Source organism: Nerophis ophidion, linkage group LG18, assembly GCF_033978795.1.
Source record: "Nerophis ophidion isolate RoL-2023_Sa linkage group LG18, RoL_Noph_v1.0, whole genome shotgun sequence".
NCBI classification, from domain to species: Eukaryota; Metazoa; Chordata; class Actinopteri; order Syngnathiformes; family Syngnathidae; genus Nerophis; species Nerophis ophidion.
In genome coordinates this window covers 44,028,640-44,045,763 of record NC_084628.1, presented here as the reverse complement: position 1 = coordinate 44,045,763, position 17,124 = coordinate 44,028,640, and the positions used below count along the sequence as shown (strand labels likewise).

General features: G+C 40.6%; 1 protein-coding gene across 3 annotated transcripts in view; it reads left to right on the top strand.

The window, feature by feature from the left end:
* Positions 1-17,124, top strand: part of LOC133537239 (SH2B adapter protein 2) — a 57,666-nt gene that overhangs the window by 19,402 nt on the left and 21,140 nt on the right. For all 3 annotated transcript variants that reach the window (XM_061878187.1, XM_061878188.1, XM_061878186.1), the window contains one exon: positions 13,659-14,607. In XM_061878187.1, the coding sequence (XP_061734171.1) occupies positions 13,690-14,607 (918 nt within the window). In that variant the 5' untranslated portion in view covers positions 13,659-13,689. The remainder of the gene's footprint in view (positions 1-13,658; positions 14,608-17,124) is intronic.

Here is a 17,124-nt window from a genome sequence, read left to right as displayed (position 1 = left end):
AGCCATTCCTTTACCACTTTTGACCTGTGTTTGGGGTCATTGTCCTGTTGGAACACCCAACTGTGCCCAAGACCCAACCTCCCCCCTGATGATTTTAGCTTGTCCTGAACAATTTGGAGCTAATCCTCCTTTTTCATCTAACATCACAATGACAAAGATAAGACCTTCTGGAGGATAGTTCTATGGTCAGATGTAACAAAACTGGAGCTGTTTGGCCACAATACCCAGCAATATGTTTGGAGGAGAAAAGATGAGGCCTTTAATCCCAGGAACACCATTCCTACTGTGGTGGTAGTATTATGCTCTGGGTCTGTTTTGCTGCCAATGGAACTGCTGCTTTAAATGAAAAAGGAGGATTACCTCCAAATTGTTGAGGACAAGCTAAAATCATCAGGGGGGAGGTTGGGTCTTGGACACAGTTGGGTGTTCCAAAAGGACAATGACCACAAACACACCTCAAAAGTGGTAAAGGAATGGCTAAATCAGGCTAGGATGAAGCTTTTAGAATGGCCTTCCCAAAGTCCTGACTTAAACGTCCCAGCAGCCCCAGTTAGACACAATATATGATTATTAAGAAATGCAAATGTGCTGACACTCGTGATATCGCCCTATGTCTGCTTTACTCAATGTCCGGTCTTGGCAGTCAGCAGGCCGGTTCTGGACACAAACACTGATACGAGATGACTCGCAATCTTTGGATTGCAAGTCGCACAGATAGAAAAGTACAACTTCAGCACAATTGATAACTTCATGAAAGTTTTTTGTGAGCAACAAGTGTGTGCTCCAATCACTACATCACAAAAAAACAAGAGTTTTAGAAATGATTGTAAAGTAGAGACAGCCGTGACATCATGTTCTTTACAAGTGGACGTACACTTTTGACCACCACTGTATGTCACGAAAAGACAAAAACATACATGCTAATTAGGGATGCACCGAAATGAAAATTTGTGGCCGAAGCCGAAACCGAATAAAATTTGAGCGCTTGGCCAAAGGCTGAATACCAAATACCGAATAATAAATGCAGTTTTTCACAACTTTTTTATATTGCATAAATAGCCTAGAATAAATGTTTAGACATGTTTTTCAAATAAAGTAAATTTCTCATTGAATATTGACATTTTGTAATATTCCAGTAGCCTTTGCTTTTCAAAAAAAGCACAGTTTTTCATTTATATTAGGCCTTCAAACAAAACATGCATTCCAAAAAAAAATAAAGTGCATTAAAGTGGATAAACCCACAACAAATGAATTATTGTCCTTTTGGCAAAAGTCTGCTTAGCCACAGTAGATATGCTAATAATGTAAACAGAAGGCTCAAGTAAATCTCAATTAAGTGTGTGCTTGTAACCTCATACACTTATACAGGTAGCCTACACAACAGGCTAATAATGTAAACAGAAGGCTCAAGTAAATCTCAATAAGTGTGTGCTTGTAACCTCATACACTTATACAGGTAGCCTACACAACAGGCTAATAATGTAAACAGAGGCCCCACTAAATCTCAATAAGTGTGTGCTTGTAACCTCATACACTTATACAGGTACACAACATATCCCAGGCCAGAACAGATTTGTCAATAACAGTACTTCAGCTTCAGAATAAAAAGAAGGAAACTAACTATGTATAAAACAATTTAAACTTAACACTGCACGTTGGTTGATTGCGTCACCGCGTCAAAAAATTGCGTCTTTGCGTCACACGCCACTATTCGGCCTTGCTTTTAACTCATTCCACCGAAGGCCGAATGTGGCTTTTTTTGCCATATTCGGCCGAATATATTCGGTAACCGATTAATCGGTGCATCCCTAATGCTAATGTTTGCTGCAGTAATTTTGACCACAGTCTTCAATTATTGCACTGTTTCCTCTTTGTTAAAGTTGGTCTTAATCTTACTGGGAACCTTCGTTCTTCTCCGTCCAAATGGTGTGCGCCTTTGGAGGCGTATTTTTAGGTGATTGTGGTAATAATGTGTGCATGCATCACGTTCCTCTGTAGTCCTGTGTGACTCTCCACAATAGCACAGTGTCCTTCAAGCATATTTCCAGTCCAGGAGGGATGGTGCAGTTTATGCAGCTCGGATCACTGATGGACATCTCAGCCCTGGGGGAGGAGGCACAGTAGCGGTAGATCTTAAAGAAAAGATGGAAGAGGAGATAGCGGAAGGAGGCTAGTAAGACCCTTGGTCCTCCTCAGTGTCCCACCTCCGCACTTGATTGTTTTAGCAGCTGCAGCCAAAACATGCGATCCTTCCTCCCCGCCATCTTTTGCCTCCTCCTTTCATTCAAAATGTAAATCCTTCTCTTGCTGTCAGTCATTACGCTCCCTAAGTCTGCTAAAGCGCAAGAAAGAACCGCTAGCACATGCTGTCCACTTCCTTCCGTCCAGTCCCACGGCTAGAGTTTCATGCTGACTCGGTGAGTGTGTGCGCGTGTGTGTGTGTGTGTGTGCGTGTGTGTGTGTGTGTGTGTGTCGTGTGGGTGTGTCTGTGTGTGTGTGTGTGTGTGTGTGTGCAGTACCCCTTGAAGAGGGGCACATCTAAATGTTGAGAAATTCATTGTTTTGCTGAATGAGTGGAGAGTTGGCCCAGTGCAGGTTTTTAAATAGCTGAATGGTTATTGACTTCCTCATGACTGCCAGCTTACACACACACACACACACACACACACACACACACACACTTACACACAGGCAGGCTGAAAGGATGGATGGATGCATGAATGTAATGTAGATAGAAGCTTTAAGTGGATTGATTCATTTATCACCGCTTCCATGTAAAGGCTAAGACTGATAAGTAGTGATAGCTAAATTAATACACAATAAAACATTCAAGCCACAGATAAGGACCTTCGCCAAGCTCTCTTGGGTCAGTTGTTAGGGTTTGTCCATTGTTTTCAAGGTGGGTGGGACTACATTGTAATCAACTCTTTAAGGATACATTTACACTGCTGATCTTTATCAGACTCTCGTATAAACTTACACCGAACCAACTGAGTATGTTTCCATGCAGTAAATTAGTCTGATTTCTCAAATTGTTTTTATTTTGGGATTTTCCCACCGTCCATGCACACTCCCTGGGTCATACACTGGGGGGCACTTATTTCCTTGTAGTATAGTAGTAATAATGTATTGCTTTTCCGGTTGACCTATGACGTCACACCAAAACAAGACGTCTGCGGCACCTTACAAGTCCAGCAGCTCAGCTCATGTTGTACCTGACACCCACTGTAATGTTGGCACATATTACAAACGCTACGGCTCTAATGGCTATGATGATGCTAAATAGTAGACCGCACCAAGGAACGATCTTAGATTGTGCTACGAACATGACTTAATACCAACAATGTCTCGGAACAGATGCAGGCGGGAGAGAGTTGTCACGAAGGAATTTTTCAGACAGACAATCATGGGAATCAAACTTTCGAATGTCTTGGAGTTCATTCATAAGACTCTGTGGATTGACGAAAGGATTTTTTAAGTCCGAAGGAAAAGACCGTTTGTGTACGCGGCTGATACAGTTCCAGATATGGGTTGCTATGGTTCTGGACAAGCTTGCCAGTTGTATGGAATACAGAGTTATTGCTAATCAGTTTGTAGTGTGAAAAATGCAGCATGAAGAGGTTATACGATTGATTCTTTCATCTCCTTCGTATTTTGTTCAGGAGTTCCTTAGTTGCCTTTTTAAGTAAATCTGTTTGTTTTTTTCCTTCCATCGATGCACTTCAAAATGTTGAATTCTTTCATTTATTGAAGCACAGATTCCTCTTTATTCCAATTGTTGTCTTTGTTTTTATTGAATGGTATCTGCTTCTGGGTTATATCCCACGCATGCTAAATACGAAGCACACACCCACTTGAGCGATTTGGTTTCCAAACGTGTAATCTACTTGTGTGAGTCCTATTTTTCAAAAGCCAAACATGATCAGATGCAATTTCAGAGCCAAACTATTTGAAAAATCAGACTAATTTAGTGCGTGTGAAGGTAGTCAGTATGTGTGTAAACAAAGGAAGTTATCTGTCGAAATGAGCTACCGCTTGAAGGTAAAGAGTTGACTTGCGCTACAACTAAGTGATTGTTTAATTATATCGTTTATTTGATATCTAAAATCGGCATTTCGAAAGTGAAGGTATCATGGTATTATGCGGCAGCTGCGTAAATCGAGAGAGATCGCTGTTAACTTTTCCCGACAATGCGGCTCATTTCGACAAAACACTGGATTCTGTAACTGAGGAAGTAGCTACTTCACAAAAAAACAGAGATGTCACAGATCAGCGTGTTAGCGGGTTTGTCCCGTGGCGGTTGTGTGGAGGATAGGGGTCTAACGGTACGTGATTTGTATTGAACCGTTTCGGTACGGGGGTGTACCGAAGTTTCTAAGCTAAAGTCTTAACAAGCTGCTTTGCTTCTCCTGCCTCTGTCTCAGCACCCAGCATTGTCCCACCCACACAACCATCTGATTGGTTACATATATAGCGGTAACAGCCAATCAGCAGTGCGTATTCAGAGCGCATGTAGTAAATGCTTCAGCGTCTAGCAGATAGGTGTTTAGCAGGTCAACATAAGGCAGCGTACTCTCCCCAAATGATAATAAACACCTCCCAGTCAACTACTACTAACATCACTATGAGCCCGTTGACCTTCTAGAAACTTAAACTGCAGCTCAGCTCGCTCGCAGTTCTGGCTTGCGGTGAAGGCTAACTAGCTTTTGGCGTAACGTTAGCTCATTTTGCGGTGCGTGTGTGTGTTTTACGGACAGAAGAGTTTTGAATGGCAGAGTCCCTGCTATCACATGTTGATAAAAATATAACATTTACATAATAAAAATCAACTACAGGCTTCCCAAATGCTGTAATAAATTAAGCATTAGGAGTTGACTTGAAACTGTTTAATGTTGCACTTTTTATATGAAGAAAAGTTTTGTCATTTTATTTAATCTGAGCAACAATTTGAGGCAGTTTAATGTGGATTAACGTGGGCAGAATTATTATAGTGTTCCCAATGTTAAAAGGATAAAATCATTGTTTACAAATTTGGTAAATAAATAACCAAAAAATTTATATTTTGTTGTTTTCCTACTGTACCGAAAATGAACCGAACCGTGACCTCTAAGCCGAGGTATGTACCGAACCGAAATTTTTGTGTACCGTTACACCCCTAGTGGAGGAAGATGATAGAAAACTGCAGGAGGAGGAAGAAAAGAATTGCAAAAAAGAAAAGTGATCGTGCTGTGCATACCAATGATCATTTAAGATATCCATCCACTTAGGTAAAACGGAATCCATCCTATTTGGGTCACAAATCAACCTTCTTAAAGTCAGTGACTTCACTATAAAAGTGGGTGACATTGTTATCAACAGGAAAGATGAGATCACCTACCTAGGTTCCATTCTAGAAGCTAATCTTTCCTGCGATAAAATGGCAACCAAGGTCATCAAAAAGGTCAACCAATAAACAAGATTTCTCTCCAGAATCTCCTCTCTGGTCAACAGAAGCACCTTGAAGATTCTAGCGGGAACTCTTATTCAACCCTTCTTCGATTACGCTTGCACCTCCTGGTACCCCAGCACCTCCAAAACCCTCAAATCTCAACTCCAAACATCCCAGAACAAGCTAGTCAGGTTACTTCTAGACCTCCACCCCAGATCACACCTCACTCCAACCCACTTCTCCAAAGTGGGCTGGCTCAGGGTGGAGGACAGAGTAATACAACTTGCACTGAGCCTAGTCTATAAAATCCGCTACACCTCCCTGATACCAAAGTACATGTCAAACTACTTCCTTAATGTAAATGACCACCATAACCACAACACCAGGGGGAGCACCACAATCCACATTAAACCCAGATTCCGATCTAACAAAGGTCTTAACAAATTCTCTTTCTATGCCACATCAATGTGGAATGCACTCCCAACAGCTGGAAAAGAAAGTGCATCCATATCTTTTTTCAAAACCTCACTAAAACAACACCTCCAGGCAACTACAACCCTAGACTAACACCCTCCCCCCTACACACCCCACCTCCCCGGATTGTAAATAATCTAATGTATATACTTGTTCTTATGCTATGTGAACTGACTATGTTCTCTGCTGGCTGTACATATCCTACTAAATAAGACCTACACTGTTTCATTGTCCATTTGTCTGTTGATGCAATTGTTGACTAAAGTGCTGATATCAACCCAACCTAAACCCCCCCCCCCCCCCCCCCCCCACATCCCACCCCAAGGATTGTAAATAATGTAAATAATTCAATTGTGTGATGACTGTATCATGCTGATAGTATATACAGTATTTGTACCATGAATTGATTAACATGGACCCCGACTTAAACAAGTTGCAAAACGTATTCAGGTGTTAAAATTTAGTGGTCAATTGTATGGAATATGTACTGTACTGTGCAATCTACTAATAAAAGTTTCAGCTAGGGCTGGGTGATTTGGCCTTTTTTTAATATCTCGATATTTTTAGTTCATATCGCGATACACCACATATATCTCGATATTTTGCCTTAACCTTGAATGAACACTTGGCGCATATAATCACAGGAGTATGGTGATTCTATGTGTCTACATTCAAACATTCTTGTTTATTAATATATACTCATTTTAAACTTTCATGCAGAGAAGGCAATAACAAGTCAATTGACCAAAACTGTATTTATGAAACAGTTATTAAGCAGTGGCACAAACATTCATGTCATTTCCAAAACAGAAAGTGCAAGATTGTCAGAGACATTTTAAAACAAGCTATGAGTGCACTTTTGTGCATGATGTCACTAAGATGACATATCAAAACAACACTAAATTAAAGTGCACTTTTTGTACAGAACGCCACTACAATAGTTTAAAACTAATAAAGTGCACTTTTGTGCATGATGTCACACAAGATATTTCAATAAGTGTCAAATAAAAATGAGCTGCATAATAGGAAAATCTAATAGTGTATGTTCTTTGCTATGTGGTAGGTTCCTGCGGACATTATCTCCTTTTGTTGTTGATTTTTTTTTTCATATGATGTTGATGTGGAAATTGTTGCTTCGGCATTTTGTGGGTGTGGCACCAAATGGAGACGTTGACATGCGGAGTTTCAAGCACTCTTCATTCTCTAGCGGGTGACTTTTCAAATAATGCTACATATTAGCAGTAATACTACTTTTGGTAGCAACGCTTGTACCCCACATGACATATATATATATATATATATATATATATATATATATATATATATATATATATATATATATATATCGACATATTCCCACTTGAAGCCAAACCACCGCCGGACGATGGACCCCCTGCTGTTTTTCTTCGGAATTATTTCTTCCTTCATTTGTTACCAGATTGGCACCTTCTTTCTCTCGTATTACCACTCGCACGGCTTCGCTAGCATCACAGCTAATATTACCCATGCTGCTACCTCTCTGCTCCGCGAGGGCGTATACGCATGTGACGTATGAGGTGACAGTATGTGACGTGTGAGGTGACAGTATGTGACGTATGAGGTGACAGTATGTGACGTATGAGGTGACAGTATGTGAGGTATGAGGTGACAGTATGTGACGTATGAGGTGACAGTATGTGACGTATGAGGTGACAGTATGTGACGTGTGAGGTGACAGTATGTGACGTGTGAGGTGACAGTATGTGACGTATGAGGTGACAGTATGTGACGTGTGAGGTGACAGTACGTGACGTGTGAGGTGACAGTATGTGACGTGTGAGGTGACAGTATGTGACGTATGAGGTGACAGTATGTGAGGTATGAGGTGACAGTATGTGAGGTATGAGGTGACAGTATGTGACGTATGAGGTGACAGTATGTGACGTATGAGGTGACAGTATGTGACGTATGAGGTGACAGTATGTGACGTATGAGGTGACAGTATGTGACGTATGAGGTGACAGTATGTGACGTATGAGGTGACAGTATCTAATGTATGAGGTGACAGTATGTGACGTATGAGGTGACAGTATGTGACGTATGAGGTGACAGTATGTGAGGTATGAGGTGACAGTATGTGATGTATGAGGTGACAGTATGTGACGTATGAGGTGACAGTATCTAATGTATGAGGTGACAGTATGTGACGTATGAGGTGACAGTATGTGACGTATGAGGTGACAGTATGTGACGTATGAGGTGACAATATGTAACGTATGAGGTGACAGTATGTGACGTATGTAAGAAGGTGCGCTTGCTGTCTGTGAGAAGGAGAGACAAGAAAGAGTGAGAAGAGCCTGTAGTGTAATACCCGCAGCTAAAAGCAACCGCGTGAGAACGTATACTCCAATATCACCATATAGTCATTTTCTATATTGCATCAGAGAGGGTGTTCAGCATGGTTAGAAAAAATAGTGACAGAGAATAGAACAAGGATGGACAATTCAACCCTTAACTCAACAATGAGTAGATGAGTGTTATGTGTGTGTATATGTGTAAGTAAATGAACACTGAAATTCAAGTAGTTCTCTTATCTATACTTGTCCAGGGTGTACCCCGCCTTCCGCCCGACTGTAGCTGAGATAGGCGCCAGCGCCCCCCGCGACCCCGAAAGGGAATAAGCGATATATCGATAAACGCGATGTATCGCGTTTATCGATATATCGCCCAGCCCTAGTTTCAATCAATCAATCAATGTAGTGTGCCCAAAGATAATGTAAAAGTCGCAATCAGGTCGCAATTCCGTTTAGACTGCAGTCAAATTTGAAACGATCAAATAAAAATTTGATTCTAATGTGGCCCAGATCTGATGCGAAAAGATCAGATTTGAAGCACTTTGAAGCACTGAGGATTTTGAAAAATATCTGATCTGTGTCACTAGTGGGCAAAAACACATCAGGTGTGGTGTACAGTAAATGGGGCCCTCAGACTACAAAGACCAGTTTGTTTGTGTGAGGACTGTTTCTCATTAGAAACAATTCTAATGAATGTTTAAGACGACTACAACACTAAAAGTTGTTGACATTGTTCCGACACAATCGGACCAAGGTCTACATCTGATTATAACTCACCTAGACACCCCGAGCATAAACATGTGTTTTTCTTTGTCTATAAAGGAAAGTTAAGAACAAATCAATTCATATATTGTCCTGCAAAATGTATCATCGGCCAAGGCCTATAATACTCAATAAATAAATACAATGAGATGAGTACGAATTAACAATCCAGATTATTTCAGAGGAAATTTAGCAAAAGTCTGCTTGTGTCTTGTTGAGCATGTGTGAGCGCGAATCTTTGTGTTGAGTGAACTTCAATGAGCTCCAACTTTAAAAAGCCTGTACCACGTGTGGAATGTTTGCCATCTCTGAGTGTGTGTGTGTGTGTGTGTGTGTGTGTGTGTGTGTGTGTGTGTGTGTGTGTGTGTGTGTGTGTGTGTGTGCGCGTGTGTGTGTGTGTGTGTGTCACCCAGCCTGCCCACTTCCTCCTTCCCATCCTTTTATGTTGATGCTTCACAGAAACAAATAATGAAAGCATCATGTGTGCAGCAGCACGTGTTACTATCACTGACTCCAGGCAGTAGAGTGTTTTTTTTTTGCTTTTTTTGTGGTTCCGTTGTGGTCATCCATGGATGTTTGGTCATACATGTGGCGAGGGTATGTAGGGATCCTCATGACCTCGCAAAAACCACAGCGAGTGAGATAAATGGCGAGCGCCTGTCTTCAAGTGCAGCAGCAGATCATCGCCCATAATCTCATTGCTTGTCACCAAACTTGAGCTGGGGAGTCTCACAGTCGGGCCAGATGCGGGCGATTTCCTCCTTTGATCGTGTCGTCACGCAGTTTCTTCCTAATTGACACTCCCATTTTGGTCTTATTAAAGAGCAGGAGCGGAACAATAACAGGAAATGAAGGAGAGAAGCAATGCCATGCAGAGAAGAGTTGAAGAAAGCAGTGAAGTAGAATCCGCGTGTGATTTTAAACTTCGACTTGTATTTACTAGGGTTTTTGTGCAACTTGCAATTTCAGTCAATCAATCAATAAATCAATGTCATACTTGCCAACCTTGAGACCTGGTCGGTGTGAGGCAGGAGCGTGGTTGGGCCGGGTCTTTTGAAGGCAGATTTCTTGCTGGGACATATGGTACAATACAATCGGCAAGATAGGATGGAGCTAGACCGTGTAGTATTTTATATGTAAGTAGTAAAACCTTAAAGTCACATCTTAAGTGCACAGGAAGCCAGTGCAGGTGAGCCAGTATAGGTATATATATATGTATATAAAGGTATATACAGTATATGTATATATATATAGGTATATATGTATATAAAGGTATATACAGTATAGGCGTAATATGATTAAACTTTCTTGTTCTTGTCAAAAGTCTAGCAGCCGCATTTTGTACCAACTGTAATCTTTTAATGCTAGACATGGGGAGACCCCAAAATAATACGTTACAGTAATCGAGACGAGACGTAACAAACGCATGGATAATGATCTCAGCGTCATTAGTGGACAAAATGGAGCTAATTTTCATGATATTACGGAAATGAAAGGTGGCCGTTTTAGTAACATTCTTAATGTGTGACTCAAACAAGAGAGTTGGGTGGAAGATAATAGCCAGATTCTTTACCGAGTCACCTTGTTTAATTGTTTGGTTGTCAAATGTTAAAGTTGTATTATTAAATAGAGGTCGGTGTCTAGCAGGACCGATAATCAGCTTTTCCGTTTTCTTGGCGTTGAGTTGCAAAAAGTTAGCGGACATCCATTGTTTAATTTCATGAAGACACGCCTCCAGCAGACTACAATCCGGCGTGTTGGTCAGCTTTAGGGGCATGTAGAGTTGGGTGTCATCAGCATAACAGTGAAAGCTAACACCGTATTTGCGTATGATGTCACCTAGCGGCAGCATGTAGATGCTGAAGAGTGCAGGGCCAAGGACCGAACCCAGGGGAAATACCTTAACATAGTCCGAGGTCACATTGTTATGGGAGACAATCTGCACTTTTGTTAGGAATGAACATTTTTAGTGACTAATGCACTGATGTTACTGACAAATGATGAGTAGGATCCGGTGCGTAGATCACATGTCTGTTTTATTTGGATCCCCTTCACATTTTTAACAGTACTTGAGGTCTCAGCATCTCACAGGATACTTCTATGACGAAGTTATTCCTTTTTATCGTCATCCATTTAACGTCATTAAAAAAAATCTCCTTACAGAGCTGGTGGTAGTCGTGTACGTTACTTGGCGGAGCAAAGGTGTTGTTACAAAAACTTCCTCTTGAAAGACTACAAGAAATGGATAACGTTGAAAAAAGAACTAATGCATGAAAGGCAACAGTATGCAGCACTCATGCAGCCCTTGACCACCACCTCGATGTACCACCACCATACTGAAGAGAATTATCTTGATGCTTGTGTTGCCAGATACTTAAACAATAAGGAGTAACATCCCTTGAGGAGATACAGTACTTGCTAAAATTAGGGATGCACCGATTAATCGGTAACCGAATATATTCGTCCGAATATGGCAAAAAAAGCCACATTCGGCCTTCGGTGGAATGAGTTAAAAACAAGGCCGAATAGTGGCGTGTGACGCAATTTTTAGACGCGGTGACGCAATCAACCAACGTGCAGTGACGTTGGGATATGTTGTGTACCTGTATAAGTGTATGAGGCTACAAGCACACACTTAATTGAGATTTAGTGGGGCCTCTGTTTACATTATTAGCCTGTTGTGTAGGCTACCTGTATAAGTGTATGAGGTTACAAGCACACACTTAATTGAGATTTACTTGAGCCTTCTGTTTACATTATTAGCATATCTACTGTGGCTAAGCAGACTTTTGCCAAAAGGACAATAATTCATTTGTTGTGGGTTTATCCACTTTAATTGACTTTATTTTTTTTTGGAATGCATGTTTTGTTTGAAGGCCTAATATAAATGAAAAACTTGGTCCCTTTTTTGAAAAGCAAAGGCTACTGGAATATAAAAAAAATGTCAATATTCAATAAAAAAATACTTTATTTGAAAAACATGTCTAAATATTTATTCTAGGCTATTTATGCAATATAAAAAAGTTGTGAAAAACTGCTTTCATTATTCGGTATTCGGCCTTCGGCCAAGCGTTTAATATGACTTTTCTTAAATGCTGTATGTCAGGCCCGGGAATTTATTACGACTCGTTATTATGACTCGGGGGGGGACAAATTTTGAGAAAAAAATGTGTCTGGGGCACGGTTTATCTATTTTTAGGAACACTGTTACAAAACCTCACAATAATGTCTGATCGAACGCTAAAAAAGTTATGACAGACCGCCTTAAAAAACTGAATGGATTTTTTTATTTTTTTGCAGAATGAGACACCCAGAATGTACATGAAAATAAAGAATTTACAATATTAACTACGACCGATAAAACACTGAATATTGACAACATACGAACGTCACACCCCCTATCAATCGACATATCAAGTGAAACGCAACAAAATTTCAACAAACACAGCGAAATATGAAAGCAAAGTGTAAAAAAAACCCACGTACAATCTGATATATGTGATATATCACTAAGCTTTAGAACTTTGTTGTAAAAATCTCCTTCCACGTCTGTCCGTGACACCCACATTTTGGGCTCTGGAAACACTCTGTGGAAACACTCCCCACCCACACTGCTTGGTGCCTCGTCTGAGCTGCTGCGACTTACATTACCATAGTAACTCATTACATGACAATAGTAATTCATTAGATGACCATAGTAACTAATTAGATGACCATAGTAACTAATTAGATGACCATAGTAACTCATTAGATGACCATAGTAATTCATTAGATGACCATAGTAACTCATTAGATGACCATAGTAATTCATTAGATGACCATAGTAACTAATTAGATGACCATAGTAACTCATTAGATGACCATAGTAACTCATTAGATGACCATAGTACCTCATTAGATGACCATAGTAATTCATTAGATGACCATAGTAACTAATTAGATGACCATAGTAACTCATTATATGAGCATAGTAAGTAATTATATGAGCATAGTAACTAATTAGATGACCATAGTAACTCATTAGATGACCATAGTAACTAATTAGATGACCATAGTAACTCATTAGATGACCATAGTAACTCATTAGATGACCATAGTAACTCATTAGATGACCATAGTAACTCATTAGATGACCATAGTAACTCATTAGATGACCATAGTAACTCATTAGATGACCATAGTAACTAATTAGATGACCATAGTAACTCATTAGATGACCATAGTAACTCATTAGATGACCATAGTAACTCATTAGATGACCATAGTAACTCATTAGATGACCATAGTAACTCATTAGATGACCATAGTAACTCATTAGATGACCATAGTAACTCATTAGATGACCATAGTAACTCATTAGATGACCATAGTAACTCATTAGATGACCATAGTAACTAGTACATCATGCAAACGGCCAGATTCCAACCATTGAAATACTTAGTATAGTTGAAGACTTACGGTCATTAGAAAACATGAGTGCACATCATAATGGCAGCAACAGTTTCCATCGTAAAGATCTGAAGAAACATTTTAGGAACGTCCGGCGGGCTAGATTGAAAAGCTTAACGGGCCACATGACCCTCATTTTCACTGGTCTGCTTGCTGTATGTCCATCGTACCAGAAAAGGTTGATGATGTCAATGTTCTTCCTTCCTCTGCAGCCTCTCCTCGGCGGGTTGGCATGGCCCAGTGATGAACGGAGCGGGTGTGCCCGGTAGCCCGGAGCTCTCCTCCTCATGCCCACTGCCTGACTGGCGGGAATTCTGCCAACTTCACGCTCGAGCGTCGGCCGTCGACTTTGCCGACAAGTTCCAGCGCTTCCTGTCGGAGAATCCTTGCTACGACTCACCCGGCGCTGACACCAGCTTCTCGCAACACTTTGCCAAACATTTCCTGGAGTGCTTCTCAGCGGCTCTGACCCAAGCCCGGGAGAACCAGACGTCCTCGCCGGGGGAAAACGGATTGAACGTAGCGCCCAAGTACAGTATTGTTCCTTTTCTAGGGATACAAGGCTGCCCCTTGTCTTACAGTCACGACTTGTACCAGAAACGCAAGGACGCTGGGGCTTCCAGCGAATCCCTGGACAGCATGGACAGTGGCGGGGGCCGGATGGAAGGTGGAGGCAGCGCCCCGCCCTGCAGCCGGGGTCCTCAACACACCCACAAGGTGTCTGCTTTGGGTCAATCCAGAAGTTCTGAAGATGTGTCTGTGAGCCACCCCAAAGCTCGCTTCAAGAAGGGCTTCTCCTTGAGGAACATGAGCCTTTGTGTGGTTGACGGGGTGAAGGAGATGTGGCATCGTCGTGCTTCCCCAGAACCGGACGGTCCATCTGCAGCTAGAAAGCCTAACGGGAGTGGCGGCGGCGGAGCGGGAGGTGAGGCAGCAGGAGGAGACAGGTGGTCCCAAAAGCTGCGACTACCCAGAGGCCCCCAGGGCCACAAGACGGAGATGCTGGAGATACAGAGGGAAGGAGCGCTGAGGTACATGGTGGCCGATGACACCAACTGCATGGGCGCCGCACAGTGGCAGAAGTGCCGCCTGCTGCTGAGGAAGACCAAGAAAGACGAAGGAGCTGAGAGATTCCTGCTGGAGTTCTACGTACCACCAAAGGTACACAGTCTCTAACACAAGTCACGTAATAGTCACATGTGCTTATCCTTTGCCATATCACAGCAGCCACTATTGAAGGTACACTCAAAAAGTATCCAAAGTTTGCCGTGACAGAGTTAGTAATGATTTCTGCGGCTTGGCGAGGCGGGTAGAGCAGCCATCCACAAACACGAGGGTTACTGGTACGATTCCATCAACCGCCATCCTGTTGTGTCCCTTGCTCCCAGTGCCACCCACACTGGTTTAAAGGTAGCTTACCAACCAACCTCAAGCTTGAGTGTATGGCTTTCTGCCAGAAAGCGACTTGAAAATGATGTGTAAAACATCATCTATGCAACGTTTTGACCAAAGAACCACCATTACATGTTAAGTAGAGCTGTGTTTTTTAACCTTTTTTGAGTTAAGGCACATGTTTTGCGTTGAAAAACTGCAGAGGCACACCACCAACAGACATCATTAAAAAATCAACCTCAGTTGACAGTAAAAAGTCGTCGCAATTGTTGGATATGACTTTAAAGCAGGGGTCACCAACGCGGTGCCCGTAAGGACCAGATGAGTCGCCCGCTCGACTGTTCTAAAAATAGCTCAAATAGCAGCACTTACCAGTGAGCTGCCTCTATTTTTTAAATTGTATTTATTTACTAGCGAGCTGGTCTCGCTTTGCTCGACATTTTTAATTCTAAGAGAGACAAAACTCAAATAGAATGTGAAAATCCAACAAAGTATTTCAAAGATTTGGTCTTCACTTGTTTAAATAAATTCATTAATTTTTTTACTTTGCTTCTTATAACTTTCAGAAAGACAATTTTAGAGAAAAAATACAACCTTAAAAATGATTTTAGGATTTTTAAACACATATACCTTTTTACCTTTTAAATTCCTTCCTCTTCTTTCCTGACAATTTAAATCAATGTTCAAGTAAATTATTTTTTTATAGTAATGAATAATAAATACATTTTAATTTAATTCTTCATTTTAGCTTCTGTTTTTTCGACGAAGAATATTTGTGAAAAATGTCTTCAAACTTATTCCCAAAAATTATTCTGGCAACTCTAAAAAAAAATATTCAGAATCAAATTTGAATCTTATTTCAAAGTCTTTTGAATTTCTTTTAAAATTTTTGTTCTGGAAAATTTAGAAAAAATTATGATTTGTCTTTGTTAGAAATATAGCTTGGTCCAATTTGTTATATATTCTAACAAAGTGCAGATAGGATTTTAACCTATTTAAAACATAACAACAAAATTCTAAAATTAATCTTAATCAGGAAAAATGACTAATGATGTTCCATAGATTCTTTTTTAAATTTTTTCTAGCTAGTTTTTCTCTTCTTTTTTTCGGTTGAATTTTGAATTTTAAAGAGTCGAAATTGAAGATAAACTATGTTTCAAAATTTAATTTTCATTTTTTTCGTGTTCTCTCCTCTTTTAAACCTTTCAATTAAGTGTTATTTTCATCATTTATCCTTCCGTAAAAGGAAATAAAAATAGAATGACAGACAGAAATACCCATTTTTTTATATATATAGATTTATTTATTAAAGGGCAATTGAGCAGATTGGCTATTTCTGGCAATTTATTTAAGTGTGTATCAAACTGGTAGCCCTTGGCATTAATCAGTACCCAAGAAGTAACTCTTACTTTCAAAAAGGTTGGTGACCCCTACTTTAAAGCATAAGCAAGCATGCATGACTATAGCTCTTGTCTCATAGTAGGTGTACTGTCACCACCTGTCACATCAAACCCTGACTTAGTTGGAGCTTTTGCTCTTTTCCTGTGTAGTGTTTTACTTCTTGTCTTGCGCCCCTATTTTGGTGGCTTTTTCTCTGTTTTTGATATTTTCCTGTAGCAGTTTCATGTCTTACCTCTGAGCGATATTTCCTGCATCTACTTTGTTTTAGCAATCAAGAATATTTCAGTTGTTTTTATCCTTCTTTGTGGGGACATTGTTGATTGTCAAGTCATGTTCGGATGCACTTTGTGGACGCCATCTTTGCTCCACTGTAAGTCTTTGCTGTCCTCCAGCACTCTGTTTTTGTTTACTTTGTAGCCAGTTTAGTTTTAGTTTCGTTCTGAAAAGCCTTCACCTAAGCTTCAAAGCCTTTTCTTAGCGGCACTCACATTTTGTTTAATTTTGGTTTAAGCATTAGATACCTTTTTACCTGCACACTGCCTCCCGCTGTTTCCGACATCTACAAAGCAATTAGCTACCGGCTGCCACCTACTGATATAGAAGAGTATTACACGGTTACTCTGCCGGGATCTCGACAGCACCGACACTCAACAACAACACATCATTTGCAGACTATAATTAGTGGTTTGCATAAAATATTTTTAACCCAAATAGGTGAAATTACATAATCTCCTACGGTACGCCAGACTGTATCTCACGGCACAGTGGTTGAAAAATACTGATGTTGACCACACGGAAGTCTTTTACATTTTGAAAAAAAAAACATATGACTCCTTTTGAAAAAAAAGATGAAAAATTGACCATTTATCGACTGTGCTCCTCATG